A 20,931-nucleotide genomic window follows, 5' to 3' on the forward strand; every position below is an offset into this window, starting at 1 on the left:
GCCCAATGGCTAAAAATCTTACATGAAATCTACTTGAAAATCCGTACAGTTTGAACAGAAATGTAAAAATTAGCCCTGCAAGTTGGCAAGCTAATACCCGTAGGCATCAAAATGAAATCATGTTTTTGTATTGGAAAACGTGGCTGCAGAGTAATCATCTGGATTGATGGCCCAAAGCCTTGGTACGTCAAATTGCATCATGAAGAAAATTTTGCTGCAGTGCAGCCAGAGTCAGACTTAAATCAAATTTAACATTGTACTTTTTAAAAATTACTCATTAATGTTCAATACTTGTCGTTTATTCTCAGGCGAATCTCACGATATTCTTATTTTCCACAATCATGATATGCATAAACTAGCCAGCAGAAAGTTGAATCTCCTTAAGTGTAGTAACAGTTTACTGATCTTTAATAAAAAACAAAAAACAAAACATATTTTACAAAGATAAAATGATGGCACAACAGGGCAAGACTAACCAAGGAGCTGAACATTTTGGTTTCAGCAGTCCCCCCCGCCCACCCCGATTTACAACAGTCATTAGTGGCTCATATCCATCCCGGGTGGAGGCGCAGTCCCCAGCCAGTGTTTTCCAGTTGTGAAAGGGTGGCCTCCAACCCCCCCCATTGTCATGCTTTTCCCAGCCAGTCACATGAAGAACAAGAGTCGTGCTTTGCTTTATGATGCTAGTGGGTAAACCTCAGCAGGTGAGCTGCAGTGGCACTCACACACAGTCTTTAATGCATGCTGGGCCTGTCGAAACTACCGAGAGGGGCTCATTAGAGCTACAATGGAGAAATACAAATAAACATCATTCAAGGATGCGCTGCTTATTAAACATTGCATTGCCGCGGAGATTAGTTTGGAGTTATAAACAAAAATATGGGTTTTTGACATGTCAATTTTGGATATCCTAGCAGCCAAAAGTTTCAAATTGTTATCAAAGTGTATGAAAATAATGGATTCGCAGATGATGTTGAAAGATGAATGCGGCAAAACTTTAAACAGGTTTTTCTCAAAGCAAGAGATTTCGACTTGGCAGCATTCAAGTTGTTGTAACATCATCAATTCATGAGCTACAGTACCTCCATGTTTTGTATATCATTTTAAAAGGAATTAAATGTAGAGTCACATCAATACCTCAATTTTCATTTTCGAGCATATGAGCCTAATTTTGCAGAAATGCATCACATAATAATGATAGTTCAATTGTTTCAAGAGACTAAACAGATTGCTTGTAATATCTGTTCAAAGTGAGGCCAAAAATTGCTTGATTGTCTTTTTTTCTAAAATTGTAGACTTTTGCTTTACGTTGTAAAGACATTATTTGCAAAACCAAAACTTGTCAATCTAAGCTGAATGTTTTATTATTTAAATTGTTCAAAACACCTTTTTGCCCAGATATCAGCTTTCAAAAACAGTATATCTTGGTATTTTTTTTCTTGGTAAGTCAATCTTATGATGTGGGCAATGCTTTACAACATGGAATGACATTAAGAGTTAAGAGTTGTTTTATGTTACATCTTAATGTATTGAATTTGAAGTTGTTGCCAATCTCCTGACATTTAATTTGTGCTTCTAAAATATGCAATTGTCGCTTTGTATTTGTGGGAAATGTAATGACAAAGAAATAGAGTCAACTTTTCAACCTATTTTGTGTCCAAGTAAGATGGAAAGAGACCGCCAATAGGCATTTCAGCGTTTATTTTCAGATCACATCAACACAGGGAGACAAAACCTATTTTTGTGTTTCTTTACAAAAATAATATATTCACTAGAAGATGGAAAGAAATACAAAATAAATAGACACCTCAACAATGAATCAACTCAGATGTATGGCATTGCACACTTTCGTAGGCGTAGCAAGTCTCAGGCCAGCCAGTCTGAGCGGCAGACGGCTGGTTGCTCGATATCACCGTTTAATTGTATTGTCACGACGGGCCTCCACCGACAACCGCGCGTAAACGCGTGCGCGGGAGCAATGCCGCGTCGGCATGGAGAAAGTCACTCAGTCTCCAGTGGAGAAGCGCTCACCAGCAAGAATACGAGAACAGCGGGTACTGGCTCCACTCTGTCACGTTGCCATGGGGATAGCCGTGATGCACGGCTTGCGCGGTGTAATCGGCGGTCAGGTGGTGGGGAGGCGGGTACTGAGCCGGACCCGAGCCACCCCACTGACCCAGGGGCTGCTCGGCGCCGTAGGGGCCGTAGATGTGGGGGCCGAGGACGCCCGGCTTGCTTGCTTGGGGAACTGTCATGTTGAGCATTCCCGGGTAGTCTTGGGAGCTAGGCAGATGCTGGGGGGCGCAAGGGGAGGGGGCCACCTCATGCGCCCGGGGCTTTGACGAGTCGCGGTCCGGGACGGACGCGTCGGGGACGCGCGACTCGAAGCTGCTGCGACCGGAACCGCTGGCGCTGCTGCCGACGCTGGAGGACGGGGAAGGAGACTTTCCGTATTCGTGGATTCTGGCAAAGGAAACAAAGAAAGAAACGCCATCAATACTGTGCTGCCAAAGGATTTTTCCAAATATCTTTACTCCGCCTGAGTAGCTTCATACGATCAAGATTTCGTAGCCCGTCACCGACCAGGAGTTATTATTTTAAACAACTTCTTTATATTTTGTATAGTCAGCCCCCGTCATCACTGGGATCGGGACAGGCCCGGCCAACAAATAGCCGAAATTTCCTAACAATTGACGCCCAGTGAAATTTGTTGGGGGAAAAAATTAATTACACCGAAAACTACTGACCACTACATACATTGTCAGACATTCTCATCAATGGCCTCGTTCATGAGAAATCTTTGACGAAGTAGCTCTACGCTTCAAAAAGATTGGTGACCACTGTTGAGAATAACTGTCGCACTAAAAATTCAACTTTTATACTTAAATACATTTCAGAGTCAGTGATGAAAGGAGGCCTCGGTCTTCCTCTGAACAATTTGTTTCCGTACTTCTGCGGGGTAGAGCGCGAGCATTTCGGCGCCTCGGATCTTTGCGAGCGGTCACCTGTAAGGCTGGTAGGATGCCGGAGCAGGAACCAGCTGCTCTGAGTTGTAAACGTCCCGCGCTTCTGCAGCAGCAGGAGAGCCGTTCCTGGCGCTGTGCTCCCTGTCTGCCGACCAAGGCGAGTAGCGCTCCTCCTTGATCTCGTCCGCCTCCTTCCTCTTTTGCAGCTCTGCTTCGTCTGCCTCGTAGCCCTCAAAAGAGGACCTGCAGAAGTCTGCCACAGCATAATCAGTTCCAATTTCAATAACCATTTGGCTTCAAGTAACTATTTTTACAGAATTGCCAGTTTTGCTTTTTTTGTAGAGAGTGCCAGTTGTTCGTTAAGGCCAATAATAAAACAGAAGAAAACAAGTTCCAGATTCACCAATAGGTCCGGAACTTTTTTAATTTTTTTGTAATGCCTTTAAAAAAAAGTGTGTGCTCTAACATAATGATATATGGAAGACAAAGTATCCAATGAAATGAATGATTTGAAAAGTGTTTGTGGTAAATCACAAAGTGTTTCAATCCTGGTGGACATGGACGATTTAGGCATCTGAAGTTAAGGCGATCCACTACCTGATGGACTGTCCTCCTCCGATTCCCTGTTCATTTCAGAGAGTTTGACTTTCTTGTCGAGGTCACCCAAGTTCTTGTTTGCGCGCCTGCAGAGGAGCACACAGTCCAAAGCAGAATTTTCCGAAAATCAAATCAAAACTCTTGTCATCTTTTTCTTCGTTATATCAGTACACTGTCAATAAAATGAAATCCTATAAAAACTTTGGGTGAAATAAGACATTTTTACAGAACTCGTTGTCCTTTGTCTCGTCTCCCAGTTTGAAGATACAAGGCAGCAAACTGTTTTGGAGCAAACAACTTGCCTGCTTTGTCGTGCCAATGAACCTATTTGCCACAATCGTCAATAATTTTGCAAGTTGTTCCAAGTTGTGTTTTTAGTTCACCTTTTCTTAGTTGTGCCCTCGTCACGAAAACCTTTGGCGAACGGGTTATGGTCGATCTTGAGTTTGGTGATCTGCGGGCGAAGACATCAAAAGTAGATTAGAATCTCCGTCCGCTGTCGCCGTTTCAATAAATGGAAGGGCCTCGGAGGGAATATGACCTTTGTGTTCTGGTAGGCGGTGACGGCTGTGAAGGACGTCTCCGGGAAGGTGAAAGTCTGGAAAACGCTCCAGCGGACGCTGAACAGGTCGTCGGCTTGAACGATGTGGAAGCGCGGGTGGTAGCGATGCATGGAGTGCAAGATAATCTGCAGACGGGCACAAAGCAGCAGGTCAACTTCCTACTTGGGTCAGCAGGAATGCATCAGTTTTGAATTTACGTGTCCGTGTTGGTCGAGAGTGTTATTGGTGAGCTTGAGCTTGAGGAAGGAGATGGACTGCTTCATCCAGTGGCTCCCCGAGGCGGGAGAGTCGGGGTGCAGGTACGTCCTGCAGGGGGGCTGAGGCTCCGCTTTTCCCGCCACCTCCCATTTCTCTTTATTCCACTGTAGGACGGAGACGGAATGTCATTAAAGGCTAATCTGTCATACGGAGCGAGGCGAGCGTCAGAGAGGGAAGTTCATCTGCACTTCCCACAGCGAGAAGAGGAAGGGAGAGGGGAGAGCGGCGACTGGCTGTACCACCCACAGAGATAGGGGGGTAGTACAGTGGGCTCTCGGCAGGGGATAGAAAAACAGGAAGAGATAGCGCTCTTTGATGTTCAATGTTAGCAAAGGGGGGTAGTGGCTGGGGGTGACAAACTTGTCTGGGGAGCCTGAGAGAAATCAACGGGCGAAGCGATACAAATACTGTGAGAAGGATGAATGCCTTGGTTCAGGGGGTCCTTCCCCTTCCTGTTAGATTGAAAGCAGCTTTTCAGCGTGTCGCTTGGATCGATTGATCAAATTTGCAAGTATGGTTATCAATGGGATTAGAACAATGTTTATTAGGGAGAGATGCTCTTGTTAAGAAGCAACACAAGAAGAGAAGATTTGTTTTTTTTTTACCTTATATCTGAAGCCATCCTCCGGCACCATATCAACCAGTAAAATGTACTTGGCACAAGGAATTAGACCGGACAGATTGACTTTGCAGTGTGGAAACATTCTCCTGGAAAAGACATGAGCATGTGGGACTGCAAGAACCAGACAAAAAGCGCTTTTGAGCATTCGCGCTCAGGTTTCGGTGCATCTCACCTGCCCGGTTTTGTGATGATCATCTCTGTTCCGATCTCATGAAAAGTCCTCCAGAGTTCGGGGTCTTCCAGAGTCATGCGGATGTTGCCCTGGAGATAAGCATCTCCTGCAGCCATGGCAGACGGAGGAGGCCCGCTGAAGTTGGCCTTCAAGTCTGTAAGGCCCAGTAAGGAGCATCAGGCTACATTGAAGGGTTTTTTTTTTTTTTAGAACCGATATCCTTATTAATGTGCAAAAATGTCTACTTACCCCTGATGGACTGCATTCTCAAAATCCAATAGCGTAATGCGTATTTAAATAAATCGTCCTGTGCAAAGGGTCGGTAAGGATCCAAGTAAGGAAATCCACTCTTCTTTTTCTCTGCCGTGAAATTGAAATCCTGTCATTCAGTCAAGTTGCATTGGTGATGTGAGCATCCCTCAGTCCTGGGCTTTGGGATGACCGTGACTTTTAAAGAGGCTCCTGCAGTGGGTGGGGTCAGGACGGCCATTCCCAGGCTTTGAAGTGGCACAATGATGAGTCAGTGTCCGTCTGTGATTGGAGGTGGCAGAAATCAAAGAAACTTAACAGAGCCTTGATACCGTCCCCACAGGAAGAGGGTCGGAGGAAATGCATCTTTATTAACTGCTAAGAGACTTTTAAACCAATATGGACATACTTCCCTGCCTGTAGATTGGGGATGGAGGCACAGCGGCACCAAAACCCATGTAAAGGTCATTCGCACACGAAAAAACACACAAAAGAAGTGTGTTTGAAATGTGATAAATGGCTTCTTCACTTAACCCTGCAAAAGGGATAGACATTATGTTAAAATAGGAAGAGGTTGTTCATATCGCACCGTTCCAGAATAAAAAAAGAAGAAAAAGAAACATTATTATTTGACAGAAGCGGGAATAAGTTCGCACACGTGCAAGTCGTAAGTTCCCAAAAAGTCCGATGCTACTGTTACATATCTGTCACATACTTTTTTTTTGGAATGGCCTCCAAAAAGTCACCATATTTGTCAAATAGTTTACTGTCTTTTCAACTAAACCTTTAACTGGCATGAGGCTTAGTTCATGTTTGGTCCTGATGGATAGTTAGGTGTTGAAGTTTTGTGTCTTTTATCTTTGTGTTTTAATCACGATGATGTTGCTGTTCTGTTTATCCAGATGTTATCAAAAACCTTCTCTTAAATCTCAATGCAATAATCTTTGGCTCTCCTAAGTTACTAGGTTCTCTCAGTCAAACCAAAACCTTTCTTTCAAAAACAAAACCTTTTTCTTACAAATCTTCAAATGTTGGCAGGCAAGAGACTTTTTGAGTCACGTAGTCCAAATCAAGCCGAATCTGACAAAAATCAATGCGTTCCATTTGTTTTAGCCAAACGAGGCCCAAGCACTAAAATTGACGAGTCAAGGCATGCGTCTCGAGTTCCCCACCTCTGTCATTGGCCGGATCTCCATAAAAGAAATAACGCTGGGAGGGAAAGTCAGTGTAAAGCCATAATGGCGTGATGATAACACCGTAGCACACTTTCCACGGGTACAGGGAAAACCCTGAGGGCACCCTCATGCCTCCGCGCCTGTGTATTGGGGCTGTCTAGACAAGGCCCACCCTCCGACAGATAATCTCATTAGGCTAGTTTCCCTGCAAGGTGGCTAGTTTCTACCTGTGGTAAGAGCCCATGTACAGGCTGCCAATTAACAACAAGTTAGCAAAGTCAGCCCTGAATGGGGCCTGCTGCAAGAATCCATGCAGGCAAAATCTCGGTGTTTCCTGCTTGTCATACAATGTTAATGGATGCCACACACAAAGAAGATTTGAATTGAAGTGCGTTTTTACGTCCCAGCCGACCTATCTTTCTTGCATAGTCACATCGCTTCCTCTGAACTTTCTCTTTGTTTTCCTGTGCTTCATACATACAGAGCCTTCTCTTAACACCTTTGCACAAGAGCCGTTTCAGTAACTGTATGGAAAGGGATACATGTAATACACTTGAAACGGCTGCGCTTGAGAGGACATCCTGCCACTATGCAATCAGATGTTTCAGAGTGCATAGAAATTCCCTGCGAAAGTATTGATGGCATTGTTTTACACTCCCGCGCTGGGTCGATGAGGAACGAAAAGGAAAATAACACGCAGCTCGTAATGATGCACTTAAAGATGCAGAGAGCTCTGTGAAATCATTTTATGACCAAGTGCTGTTAAATGCCACCCCCAGGCCTGACACCATCTTCTTTGCCGTGGTGGCACAACATTGGCCTTGAAGAAGTACGGTGTGTTTTTATTCTCCTTATGTGAAACCAGTTGTTGCCGGGGAGTTATTAATCACAGGTTGCGTGTGGATCTCCTCACTTAGCATTTAGCACTCAGCACAAGGCTAAGGCATCATCTTCAACCCAGTCAGGGGTCATTGGTCGAGCTCAATGTTTAGGGGTTGAAGGTAAATAGACTTTCACCTTAATTCGTCTACACACCTCTTTACACTGCTTAACGTCTAATAATTGCCGTTTATTTAGTGCTCCTCACACCCGCCTTAAGGCCTGAGGGGGATCACTCTGGAAGGCCAGTTCACTTCTCCCACCCACCCACCCACACACACACGCACACACACGCAGGCTAATTTTCAAATATATGGTAATTTTCATCATAGCAATGAGATGAAATGTCATGCCAGCGGTTCATTAACCAGCAAGCTACAGATTTTAGTGATGTTTAGCAACTTTTCTATACAGAACAAGCCAGCCACTGTCAACAAGATAGCCTGCGTTATACAATTAACCATCTCGTACTGCGGAAATATATTGATAATATGTGCTGTATATGTGTGTTACTATTGATTACTATGTGTTGTAGCTGTTTGGTGTTAATTTTCACTTCTCTGGCGCGTTTATATTACCGGTATTATTATTATTATTATTATTATTATTATTATTATTATTATTATTTTAAAATACCAAAGGGACAAAAACATCCCAGGCCCTCTAACCTAATCTATGTAAGTGGGATTTTTTTTTAAACTAATTTGTAGTATTCTAAGTATTCTAAACTTATAAATAAGAAAGTTTTATCCCCCCCCCAAAAAAAAAGAATCTGTAGTGAAATGTTAAGATGCAAAGGCAATAAATGGCATTATTGATAAATATAATTAAATCAGTGCAATCCAGGTTTTACAGAAAAAAAATAAAAACATTGATTGTGGTGTAACACAGGCCTGACAGATCACATATCGCAGCAGAAAACTTTACCCTTTCATGCAAAAACAATGTTTTTGTCTTGCTTTCCAGTTTTTAGACATGAGTTTTGGGGAAGTGACATGATAGGTGACACACCAAATATAATATAGTACTTGGTGAGCCATAAGCCTTAAGTCACATTTCAAGTCCTCATTTGGACTGAATTATGATGAAACTAGTACAGTTTAAAACTAAATAATTTTTTGTTTGTAATCCTGTAATAGCATAGCATAGTGTATATAAAGTCTCAAATAATGGATGCCTTGTTCTTATGTGTAAATCCATTCTTTAAAAAAAAAAAAAAATGTAATCTGCAGCTGTCTCTCCATCATTGCTTGCCGCATTTTAAGATGATGTAGGCGGCTTTTGTCCTAGTGCTATTCTTTTCATCTGTATATAATAAAATATTGTTTAAAAATCCCAGATCTCATCAGATGATATTAAGGAAAAGAAGATATGTTAAAAAAAAAAACTAAGCCGGAATAGGTGAGGAGTTGGTTAGAGGATTTGATCAGTGATCACGTGTACTGTATATTTTGCGTTTGCTGTGCTGCCAAAGAATGAAAGATTGGGGGAGCCTCTGCTCTCTGAGCAAGCGCCAATTGGCAAAACCGATTCAACGACATAGCGTGGCCTACAGAAGGGACTGACAAGGCCTCGCCTGGTGCAGAAGAGCAAGAAAACCGAACGCAGAGAAAGGAGGACGCCTGAAGAAGGCCCTCAACTACGAGCCAAGTCGAGATGGACATCCAGGGCAGCGACGGCCTTCGGCCGCCGATGTTCCACCTCCCTCGCGGCAGCCTTTCGGCCATTTGCTTTAACTGCATGGATCCCCCGTGCTCCACTGTTAACAGCTGCCAATATACAGCCCGGGCCGAGGATCAGACGGCTCTCTAGCGGCCCAATAAAGAGCCCTCAGAGTGGACTGACGAGAAATCTCACACCTTTGGCTGGCATTAGCGATGCGGCATGCCCTTTTGATGCCTAAGTGGCCACTTTTGAGGGGTTTGTCGAGATGGGAGCTTCGCGCTTGGACGCGGCGCCACCATGGAACCAGAGTCAGCGTGTGGCGCGCCTTTAAATGGAATCATTGCTTAATTTGGCACAATAACTGCGGCCTTAGGTGCAATGTCGCGGTTTATAATGAAGTCAAACCTCCCAAAAGCGAGTGTCTCATATAGCAAGAAGGGGCCGGCCACACTCACATTTGGTCCCCCACATAAGAAAACAAAGCCCCCCGTCTCACTGGGACGAAGGGGCAAATGACAACTTCACAGCACTTCATAAGAAACTGCTGGAAGTTGCTAATGAAGACTAATGACTTCCCTCATGTCGCAGACTTCACACCCGAGTGTACGAGCCCTTTGAGCACCAAAGCGGTGCGCGGGGTGGTCTGTTCAGGAAAAACACCAGCTCGCTTCAAATGCGCTGTGTATTGCTTTCTTTTTTCAGAAAGATGTCGCATCTTAAAGGACGTAAGAGGGGGACAGGATTTGGAGAGGCAACCGTGTTTCGTTATTGCTGCAGAGAAAAGTTTGCTAATTCCAATTGTGATTTTAGAAATGTATAAACCTGTAATAATCAGGGATATTCAATATTGTGATTTCTTACAAAATCGATATCAATAGTCAGCCCTTTTTTGCCAATTCATTGCCACCAGTTTACATTTTCAAATGATCTCATACACAAATATACAATAAACAAATATCATAGGCAATCACAATGCCCCATCACTGATGAGCTATTTTTTGAACAGGTATGTGGTGCTACTTTCACGACTCCTGGTTTAGGCCATTGTATTAATAACATATTTATTCTGATTGTTCATATTGTGACTCGAGCTTGTCCGCATTGGTATTTTACTGAAAAGGAGAAAAAAAAATATCTGCTGTTTAATTTTAAACGGTTAAAAGGTCAGCCATAACGGCAGCGTTTTTTGGAGTGGCCTTATATCGTGAACAACCTATGGCTTTTTTGTGCAAACCTCTTGCCGTCTAACCAGCATCTTGATATGCCACATCTGTGACATAGCAGATGTGCTCAGTGACACAGATTTATGAGCAATATTAACAGCCTAAAATGACTGTCATTTACAGTTACTGTAATACCAACCGGAGAATACCAATTCAACAAATATCCAATTGATTTGAATTCACTTCAGCAGTTTAAATGTGAAACATTCATTTTACTGCATGGATGTACCCAAGTAAGAAAACAGAGCGATTGTGTCTTGTGTTCCGATTACACAATATGACCACTTGTATTTGTATGAAAACAGCTGTGAACTGCTTACTTGAGGCTTTATCTTTTATTGAGCATGCCTTCAAAAAAAAGTTAAAGCTTGATTCATTATTCCAGGATTTAAATAATGCATCCAAGTGTAAACATGTCCCAATGAAGATTTGGCCAAGTACAAGAATTAGGAATTAAGGAAGATCTAAACAGTACCAATTATTTTAATCCTGCGGAATGGAAGATTTGTTTTTACACAAGAAAATTTTGAGATACAAACGAAGTGCTTAGGCATGCGGGAAGATGTCGTTCAGTTGGTTTATGACAGATCATTAGTTGACAAAGATGTCACGTTGGCATGCATTGTGGTGTCCCTGCCGCTCAGCACTGGTCTCTCCAACACTCCCACTGGACTCAAACTCACCACACGTATAAACATTGTTTTATCTGCTGCATTGCTCTATGTAATGTCACATGTGGATTCATTTGAAATAGCAAAACAAAATCTATACTGCAAATATTTTTGGTTCAACATCCACAGTAGACCTAGGCTAGACAGTTCAATTCTTAGCTGTGGTACATTTTTAAAATCCCAGCAGGACAAATAGAAACTTCAAAATATCGTGAACTTCAATGCAACAACAATGTAAAGAAAAAAAAGTTTTTTTTTTTTTAATGTCACACTCATTTACAGTTTTTCATTTACAATTTCATTTGCCTAAAAAACCTCAGTAAATACCATTATTTCTGATAGAAAACAGTTAAAAAAAACAAAACAAAACATTCTCTTGTCTTCCACTGAGTAACGCCAGGGTTATGACAAATTGACCAGTGAAAACACGTGGGAATTTAGACATCACTTCAGCATGCATGTTGTTGAACTCTAGTAAATTTAGTTAGAGATTTGTCTCAACTTTCAGTAAACACACACGCACATGCCTACGCAAGCACGGACGCGCGCGCGCACACACGTACGCACACACACACGCACACCGCAGTGGTGCTGATATTTGGATTTTGATATGTACAAAAGGTCCTCTTTCAACATCATTCACATCAGTGCTGGTGACGGGTGAGAACCTCACAGCTACAGATGCACCCCCGAGAAAGAACCAATAGCCTTGCAGGAACGCGGCGAGTACAAAAGCAACACACTTAGGTGTTCTACTGACCCAAATGTTGAGTGTAAACATTTCCCATGTGCTACAGATTACGGCCTTGTGCGGTGACTTATCCTTTTTGTTGGCCACTGAAATATATTCCAACCAAATATGTGCCAGGTTCCAAGAAAAGGACGATGGTACAGCTTGTTGATGCCTAACTGATGATGCATACACAGGTGACGGGCTGTTGGGCGTGCCGCCATGATATGCATAAATGGCACGGTGCAGACACGCGAGTCGAAAGTTATGCCGAGTCGCACAAACTGGCTAAGAATACCGGAATGCGGTCTCTTCGGTTGCACCAGTAAAGACTAAAGACGCAGTGACGTTTTCTCCAGCACCAAGAGCATCCAGTGACTGGCGAAAGGTTTGATAGTCACGCTAGTTAGTGTGCGGTCTGCTGGCACACGAGTATGGACAGTGGTTTGAGCATTTATTCGATACCGTCGCAATTCAATTTACTTATATTTCCGTCCTCACTTGCGAGACATTCAGTGTACAAGTAGAGTGACTGTTGTGCACTTTAACATTCCTTGTCAAGTACCTGTACTGCGTTACATTACTAGGCTCAACTAGTAGGTATGTGACACAGGCTCATTATAAATGGGAGTTTAGTCTAAAAATTATTCACATAAATACGTTTGAGATTCTCACGTGTATTGAGGTCCGCAAATATTTTTGTGATTGACACGGGATTCATGAAAATATCCACAATTTGACGTTTGTTGATCTTACGTATGCATTTATCACGACTTACCATTTGTAAATGGTCAGCTGTTTGCGGGTTATTAAATGTGCATTCATGGATGAGTGGGCACGCGCATTTATTTTTTAGACAAGCATCACGCTCTGTTGCCAGATAATCATAATCTCAAACACACGCGCAAATCCTCAACTAATCATGTAGTGTTCTTCTTCCGTCCACCAGGAGGCAGTGTTGCTGTCGCCATTGAAGGAGAACATGAGCCGTCGTTTAAATTGGACATTGAGAAACGGAAACAAACTTTTATCTGACCACTAATGCGTGTTTAACAGAAATTGTGGGGGAAATTACGACTCTACTTTGTTTCCCTTAGATTTATGCTGCCTTGGCAAGAACGACGTTCTTCATCTCCACTTATTTTTTCTTCTAAACTGCTTGAAGCGGCACATGGCCAAGGGAATAAGACTGTTTTCCAGGTGAAGGCAGTGGAGATGAAAACAAGTTATAGGAAAATCAATTAGGATTATATTTTGTTTCACTTGTGTTAAAACATTTAAGAAGATCAGATAAAGGCTGGTTTCCCATCCTTCAATTTACAATTTGAAACGAGAAACAGGAGGCAGCTTGTTCGCTTTCAATGGAAAGATAAACACTGCCTCCTCGTGGGAGGAGGAGGAACGGGCCTTCGTGAATGTGAATAGTTGAGGAGTTGTATGTGCGCGCGTTCTGTATGAATATCTTGCCAAACAGTGGTTTGTCTCAAATTAAACGCACAGTCAACAACTCACAAGCAGAACACGCACAAATGGTCATTCGTGATAAATGCTTCCAGTGACAACATTAACCAACCCGTGAAAATTTCACATTAGTTAATGAATTAAAAAATCTGACAATAGCAAATATGTTTCTAAATCTGACAACATATTAGTGTAACTCAAAAACGTAAACATCATAAATGCATTGTGTGAGTAATTCACAACTCCCCTTACTTAACAAGATATCCTTAGCATCAGGTATAATATAGTATGCTTTTTGTTCACACTGGTAGGTATATTTCACTAGTGAGGCAAAGTTGGACTGGTTCAGTGACTCAAAGTGTGGTATTGGTACATCTATTGGTCGACAGGGTCACTCTAGTGTTATTTGAAATAACAAACAAAGTACAATTCCGTTGTATTGAACATTTTAGTACACATTTTCTATAGGTGCAGTGCTAATGTTAGTTAGCTGTCAATATCTGTAAGTTAGTCCCATGTCAACTGGAAATAACCTCTGCTGTTAAATGTGTGATGTAATAACAATATTCGATATTTAGGTGCTTCTTTTTTTTTTCCAAAACCAAAATGGTATGAAACCTTTTTTTACTTTTAAAGACACGGTGTGAGGCACAAGCCACTCACGCCATATATTTGTTTTTGAGTTGCTAACCTTAAACTGAACTGCTAGAGTATGAGTAGTAAGTCCATTGTCTGACTAGTGAGAACAAAGAGCATACTAGTACAATGAGCAAAGCCGCATATCCAATAAATGCTCAAACGGAAGGCCGTTTGAACAATACCGGCTATCCTCGATGAGCCAGCTACTGGTTTGCGACAGATGTCTACGAGTTGAGCCAATAGTGTTGCCAGTGCAGCAAAGTCATTATAATTGCGGGATATGACTTGCTCTGAATTGTCTCCGTAGTGAGGACACCGAGAGTGCGAAGACACAGGGCTAAGGCCTTCAATTTGAAGGCTATAGAAGACTTGCTTTCCGCATAGGAGAGGCTTAGACGTCCATGTAATCGTCCTCCTCGTCCGACTCGCTCTCCAATGACGACTCCTGGCTGGACGTCTCCTGCACCTCCAGGGACGGCTGGCTCAGAGTGTCTTTCTTGACCGTAGCGGCAGATTGCGAAGACAGGATGACGTTCTGCGCGGGCAGCAGACAGCGAGGGTCATCGATGCGCGGCGCTGGATGCGCACCCAATCAAAAGTGCCGTTTGGAATCCTACCTTGAGCCTTTGTTTGGTTTCCTCCGAGATGCTGCCTTTGGGAGAGAGGAGTGTGGGCGTGGGGGGAGTCACTGTAATTTCCGGGGGGAACTTGGTGACAGTGGAGGGGATGAAGAGCTTTGGCATGTTTGGCGGCACGCGAGAGCGTATTCGACTGGGGTCTGGAATCTTTGACAGATCGCTGCTGGCATAGTGCTGCTGGTCTGCAGAGAAACACGCACGTACACAATTTGTCATTGTTATACTTAACGGCCTCCTAGGAACATCTCCCCAGATGGAGCTTTTGGGGCCAAATTGCTTTGAATTTTAGATTGTTCACGCTTTCGTGAAAATAAAAGTGTATAAAATGAGTTAAAACATATATGCAATTTTGGTAGATTTGTCGCTCGCCCCAGAAAAGATGAAAAGAACAAATCCAAATAAGCAAGAAGCAACAAAGCAAGATTCACTTTTTTTTCCCTTGAGTACAACAAACTAGAAGAATGTGGTCAGCTGAATCTGGCCCTCAGCAAAGAGTTTGAGAATCGATTATTTTGAATCGATTATTTAAGTTGCAGAGATGTTAACTCTTTCAGTGCCATGGAGGAGAATCCCCATCATGTAAATTACTTGGGTTGTGTGCCAGTGACGAGAATTCTCGTCAACTACGTTTTTCCCTTGTATGACTGCATAGATGACACTCTTGGCAAGTGAAGCGCTCCCCTTCATATTAAGCCAATTGAGCACTTTAGTGATTAACTATGACCATTTGATGGCCAAGAAATATGTGACCCGCCAAGAACAAGAACATTGTGAGCCGTGCAATTGGGAGGGACAGAGAGAGAAAGGCAAAAATGCAAACTGTCCGGTTTAAATCCGCTCACGAGCTACCGAGCAAAGCATGTCTCACGATTGGCCAAATGATGAAGACAAAGAAATAGAGTTGAGTCTGGGAAATGGATGAAGCCAGACGCGTCATCGACAGCCAGGGCATGGTTTGCGCTGTAGTTTATAAGATTCGACGCCATCAAACGAAGAGTCTGTTGGCAAATTCAGTCACGCCAAGCCGGATTGGTCAGACGAGCGGATTTCGATACGGATCCACTGATAACAGCAGAGATCCATCCCCAGAACCTTCTGGAAATTGCTGAGGGCAGAGCTAACTTCCTCTAAATTTCTCTCAAGCCCATCAAAATGCCCGCTTGCATCCAGCAGATTGTGCCACACATCATCACACAAAAATAAAATACTGGGTTTAACTGGGTAAAACACATATGCATGTACAGATTTTTTTGTAAAAACTAAAACATTTGAAAACATGTGCATTTGTGACCAATACACTACCTCCATTTATGACGTTAATTTGTTCCAGAAGTATTTTTGTAATGTGAATCTTTCATAAGAATATCCGCTTTTTACATGTAAATAGCCTAATCTCTTTTGCTTCTAAACCATATAAAAATGAATATTTATAATTATAAAAATGCATCAAAAACAGGAAGAAATACATATTAAAATTAGTACATCACAATCAAAATATATTAGGTAAAGAATAATACAAAAATGCTCGAATATATCCTATTAACTGTAGCAGTTGACAATATGGATGCGGTTCACTTGTTTACCTTGAGAGGGTGCTGGTATGTTGGTGATGAGTGCAGAGAGAGACACCTTTTAGGGTTGTTTAATTTGTACATTTCTAATCTTACATTAAAGGTGATACAGGAATCATTTACAAGTCCACAGGAGCAATAATAGTTATTTTTTGTATTATTTTTGAGCATATAAGTTTATTGTAGTTCAGGGTCATGCAAAGTGCTTCCTGCATGATGTCATTGCTTGAGTGCCAACGAAGAATGTCAGATGCGACATTTCAAAGAGGTATGTTACATATGTGTTTTGATGTGGTATCTCATATTATTAGGCAACAATGTCGCCTTTTATAGCTTGAATTTTCTAGTTACGAGAAACATTGTATTTCCGCCAAGGCATTTTGTAAGCTGAATTTTTCATAACAAGAGGCGATCATAAGTAGAGCTACCACTGTATGTATATAAATTGTTTATTTTGCCATCAAAAACACAGTTTCATTCTTTTTGATCATGTTTTATAGAAGAGAGGAACTGATGAGGTTTTAAAGACGCCACTAAACCAAAAAAATTGTCAGTGTCAGTTTCTGTTGTGCGGAAAATGCGCATTTTTAAATTACGAAACAACGGAATATGGTAGAATCGTACTTTCTTTTTCTATTCAAAGAATGGAAAACATTCTTTCATATGGTGTCACCCATGTTTACATACACATAGCAGGCATTATTCCTTAAGTCTAGAAAAATGAGTAAAAATGTTCAAAATTGGCCGGCACCCTTTTCGGATAGCGCTTGGCACCGAAAGGGTTAAGAACAGTCAAGAACATGCATCAAGTCCAAAAACCGTATCATTCAAAAGCAGCCTAAGAGGATTAACAACAAAAAAACCCAAAACAAAACAAAAGTATCAAAAGTAAAACACTATCAGACTAACTAACCTGGACACTGCTGCGTAATGACACTGCCGCTGCTACATGTGGCCGCCTCCTCCCGGTACCAGCCAGCTGCCGCTGCCGCCTCCCGTGCTTGGGACACAGTGGCCAGTTTCATCTGTTGACAGAGGTGCGATTCCTGCTGTCGGTACATGAGTCCCTCCGTGGGCTCGTCACGCGCCTCTGGGTCGGGAAGTGAGCGACAACAAACACTTATGATTCACAGCCAAATCAAACAGATCATTTCTGTTTATTTGTAAGAAATCATCAAAAAAAACAAACATGATAAGTTGTCACACCGGCCGCAGCTTTTAATTTAGCATCCATTTTGTTTTTTGTTCAGACATCCTTGACATTAAGTCTGATGATTGTTTGATTAGATGCAACAAACACAGATGGACAGTGCCATTTTTTTTTGGCCATAGCAGCGATGTCAGGATTATGACAATTTTAAAACTCGATTTGACACCTGATGACAGTTTTTAAGAAAAAAAAAATCCCTTGATGGATGAACTGAATGGATATATTTTCAAGCTTCTGCAATACCAGTGTCTAGATGGAGGAAGAAAAAATGTTTGTGGATGTGAATTTATTGTATCCCTGTGCAGGGTTGTCCACCTTTTAATTTGTGCAAAAGTTTTTAACAACTTGCCACAATTTCTTTATGTGACTATAGCCAGGCTGCTTATAAGCTTTCAAAGTGACAAATTTGTCAAAAGTTTGTTTCACCGCCGTTTTTATTTCTCTATTTTCATTTGGTAGCGTGATGGACCAGCACGTTTTCACGATTGCTTCACAGTTCTGAGGCTTGGGGTTTGAATCTCTCCGCCAAAGTATACATTTACTGCAACCATCAATGACACATGACTGGCCACGATTGAATTCAACTCTCATCATGAAAATAGGACGAGCGCACAAGTAACTAATTGACTTATAGGTATCATCTGTATACCCTTAATGAAATATTGAAACCATTGTGTCACAGTCTAAAATGAACAAAAATGACAGACGGACGATGACGGAAAGGGGGTGGAGCTCCGACGAATGTCGGACCAGCAAAAATAATGTAAGTTGCTCATCTCTGGTAATAGAAGAATTATAATTTTAGAAAAATTAGGTATGGAAAGATTTTCCTTTGCTTATTATGAATATGGAAACCAAAATATCTTTCCATACCTAATTTTCCACTTTGCATATTTTTTAATACATGGGAATTATTTGCCTACTATCCATACTTGCTAGGACCCCTGTGTAATCGAGCTACCGAAGACAATGACGTCTTCTGCTGTTCCAGCCAAGCTCCATCCTAGAAGCTCCTACAAATCGACAGGGGACAATTTCACATGATTTTGAGGAAGTGGATCTCAATCTACCTGAATGTTGGAGGAAGGACAAAGCTGCTGCCGCTGCAGGATGGCAAGCCATTCTTCTCTGCGGTTGCTGATCATGGAAGCCCGACGTTTGAGGTCTGGGTAATTTGCTCAGGGGCTCAAACGTGACTTTGGCTTGGCCGTCTTGGTTGGACAATGGGTGGCAGGTAGCGTGGCTGAGAAGAACCGGCGTCGGCAGAGAGCCGGGGAAGAAGAGCTCTCTGTGATCCTTGTATTTCGGCGTGGTGGGGGCGTCGCATAGAGACTGCAGGAGACAGAGCGGTCGTTACCAGCTGCTCTTATTGACATACGTCTTCTGGCCCTAAGTGAGAACCTGATTCGAACCTCTCATGTAAAGAACCCAAATGCCGAAGTTCTAAGTATTTCCAGCGAGACTCGTCACTTCCCCTAAACTACCGAAAGTCTACTAGAAGAGCACTTACGAAACATGAACGTTGCACAAACAACCTGTGACAACAGTGGGCTGGCTCCCACAGCTGCTGCCATGGCAACAGTGGAGCACAGTTAGCAGAAATGAATACTTTCCCTCATCTCTCTCCTTTTAAAATGGTTGCGAAAGAAGGAAAGAGAATGGAAGGACCTGAGGAAGCCCAATTCTTTCTGGGCGACTTCATTTGTTTAGCTTCTGGAACACAATTTTTGGAGACCACTCCACAAACCCTGTCAACATGCATTTTTACAAACGGATTATAAAAGCACAAAATATTTCGCAATGTTGAAGCTCTCGTGCAAATGTCGTTCAAATCTCTACTGGCGTGTAAAGTTGGAGCCAATGGGATCATATTGAAGAAATGAAGGCGCATTGAATGAAGAGCAGCAACCTTTCCGAACGACAGACACCAAATAGGCAGTGTAGTGTCAGGAGCTTCATCTTGCTCCAGCTTTGATGCGTCACTCATCAATTAAACATCATCATAATTGACACCATTCAAATATCTCATATTTTGTATAACCCTCAATTCCAATAAAGTTAAGACATTGTGTAAGCAGTTACAATGGAAACTGGTATAAAATGAGCCCCCCTCGAAAGGCTCAGGTGTTCACAAGCAAGGTTGGCATAAGGTTCAACACGTCGTGAACAGCTGTGTGACTAAATAGTCCAGAATGTTTCTCAATAGACAATTGTAAGGAATGCCAAAATACAATCAAAATATTCAGATAATCTGGAGAAATCAGTCAATGTTAATGGCAGTCAAAAACCAACACTGAATATCTGTGAGCTATATTAAAAAAAGCATTATTCTGTCAAATGATTTTTTTAAAACATGAAAAAAAGCATAAGACTGACCAGTTTGACATGATAAAATCTTGAATTTGTAGTGTACAGATGCTCCGCTACATTTGGAGATAAGAACGGTTGCGTGTAAGTCAGATCTTCTTTCCGCCGCTGATACCAATGCCGGCACCGCTATCGTAAACAAACCTTCTGTTCAGTACGGATTTGCGCCACTGTTTATTGCGTATTTGTATTTGAGCTAATGGGACACCGGTAAATTGGGGGATCCGGATGTCGTAATCACATAATGTGAGGGTGGAGGAGAGGGTTGTGTGGGATCCCGCTCGGGGATACACTGTAAATGTACTCTAGGTCTGGTCCTCCATGTCAAATTTGATTTACAATCTAAGACATACGCTACAGATACTTTCAGTCCAGCATGACTCTCTTCTGCCGTGTTTTACCAGAGTATTCAGACGTTGTTTTATACTTTACACATATTAACAACTTACAAATTCAGTTCATGAACGACCGTCCGGAACATAACTTGTTCACAAGTTTTGAAACGTCTGTATTCAATTGAATATACGCATGTTGGAATGCATTTGCACATCATTGCACTCTGTCCTGACAGGTCCCAAATGAGGCACGCCCCACATGCAGCCAGTCTGTTCTGACAGACCAGGGATGGTTATAGAGTTTTAATCAATTGTTGATCACCTTCAAATTGTGTCAATTGAGGCTTAAGATATTTCCTAGTGGGTGGGGTAGGAAGGCTGGGGTTACTTAAAATGGTTTCACAGTATATACAAATTGGATGAATAGGTAGTTTTAAAATGTTTTACCCTCAACTGTATGCTGTTTAAAGGATACATGTAATGTTTATCAGTGAAAGCAAGTGCTGAAAAGCTATTTATTCAATGGTTATTCATTTTATGGGATTTTAAAAAGTATCCCAATAACTAAATGACTTTCCTAATTGTTGGTACAGTGGGGTTCATTCTTGGCTACCCCTGAACAACGTTCTTTGCAGACCTCAAACCTTGCCGAGATCAAATTGGAGCAGATATGGATGCAGTTCTTACAGAGGAAAAAAGTAATGTTCACCCTCAGTGCTTCACAGGCACCTTGTGTGTACTTGTGTGGGCTTGAAAGAATGCGTGGACGTGTAAAATAAGCAGGCACACAATTTTCACTTTGGGGCCTGGAGCGCAGAGGTGTCTCCTCATATTTACTACTGCACGACGTGAGCAGGCGGTCAAATGATTCCACACAGCCAGCTGTTAGATGAGGCTGCAGAAATTGGAGGCAGCCAGATGCACTCTACTCTTTTTTTTT

At 42.2% G+C, this 20,931-nt stretch overlaps 2 protein-coding genes across 5 annotated transcripts in view; both read right to left on the reverse strand.

The window, feature by feature from the left end:
* Positions 1-1,847: 1,847 nt before the first annotated feature.
* On the reverse strand, positions 1,848-5,577 carry tbx16 (T-box transcription factor 16). The gene is made up of 9 exons (XM_088423023.1): positions 5,428-5,577; positions 5,179-5,332; positions 4,990-5,092; positions 4,324-4,488; positions 4,105-4,251; positions 3,947-4,017; positions 3,564-3,649; positions 3,006-3,219; positions 1,848-2,463 (listed from the first exon to the last, which is right to left on the reverse strand). Exons 1-9 carry the CDS (start codon positions 5,441-5,443, stop codon positions 2,028-2,030), a joined length of 1,392 nt encoding a protein of 463 aa, XP_088279149.1. The 5' UTR covers positions 5,444-5,577; the 3' UTR covers positions 1,848-2,027.
* Positions 5,578-10,689: 5,112 nt separating this feature from the next.
* The window catches only part of cabin1 (calcineurin binding protein 1), a 35,944-nt gene continuing 25,702 nt past the window's right edge, over positions 10,690-20,931 (reverse strand). For all 4 annotated transcript variants that reach the window (XM_088422672.1, XM_088422662.1, XM_088422653.1 and 1 more), the window contains 4 exons: positions 18,360-18,621; positions 16,993-17,169; positions 14,488-14,690; positions 10,690-14,405 (listed from right to left, as the gene is read on the reverse strand). In XM_088422672.1, coding sequence (XP_088278798.1) covers positions 14,262-14,405; positions 14,488-14,690; positions 16,993-17,169; positions 18,360-18,621 — 786 coding nt within the window. In that variant the 3' untranslated portion in view covers positions 10,690-14,261. The remainder of the gene's footprint in view (positions 14,406-14,487; positions 14,691-16,992; positions 17,170-18,359; positions 18,622-20,931) is intronic.

Source organism: Hippichthys cyanospilos, chromosome 1, assembly GCF_059441005.1.
Source record: "Hippichthys cyanospilos isolate Australia breed blue-spotted pipefish chromosome 1, RoL_Hcya_1.0, whole genome shotgun sequence".
Classification (NCBI taxonomy): Eukaryota; Metazoa; Chordata; class Actinopteri; order Syngnathiformes; family Syngnathidae; genus Hippichthys; species Hippichthys cyanospilos.

Coding starts and splice junctions, on each gene's coding strand:
- tbx16 (XM_088423023.1), bottom strand. Junction 4,018..4,104: donor CCGCCTACCAGAACACAAAG/GTCATATTCCCT, acceptor CTTCGCCCGCAG/ATCACCAAACTCAAGATCGA. Junction 3,650..3,946: donor GAGGGCACAACTAAGAAAAG/GTGAACTAAAAA, acceptor GCTCCTCTGCAG/GCGCGCAAACAAGAACTTGG.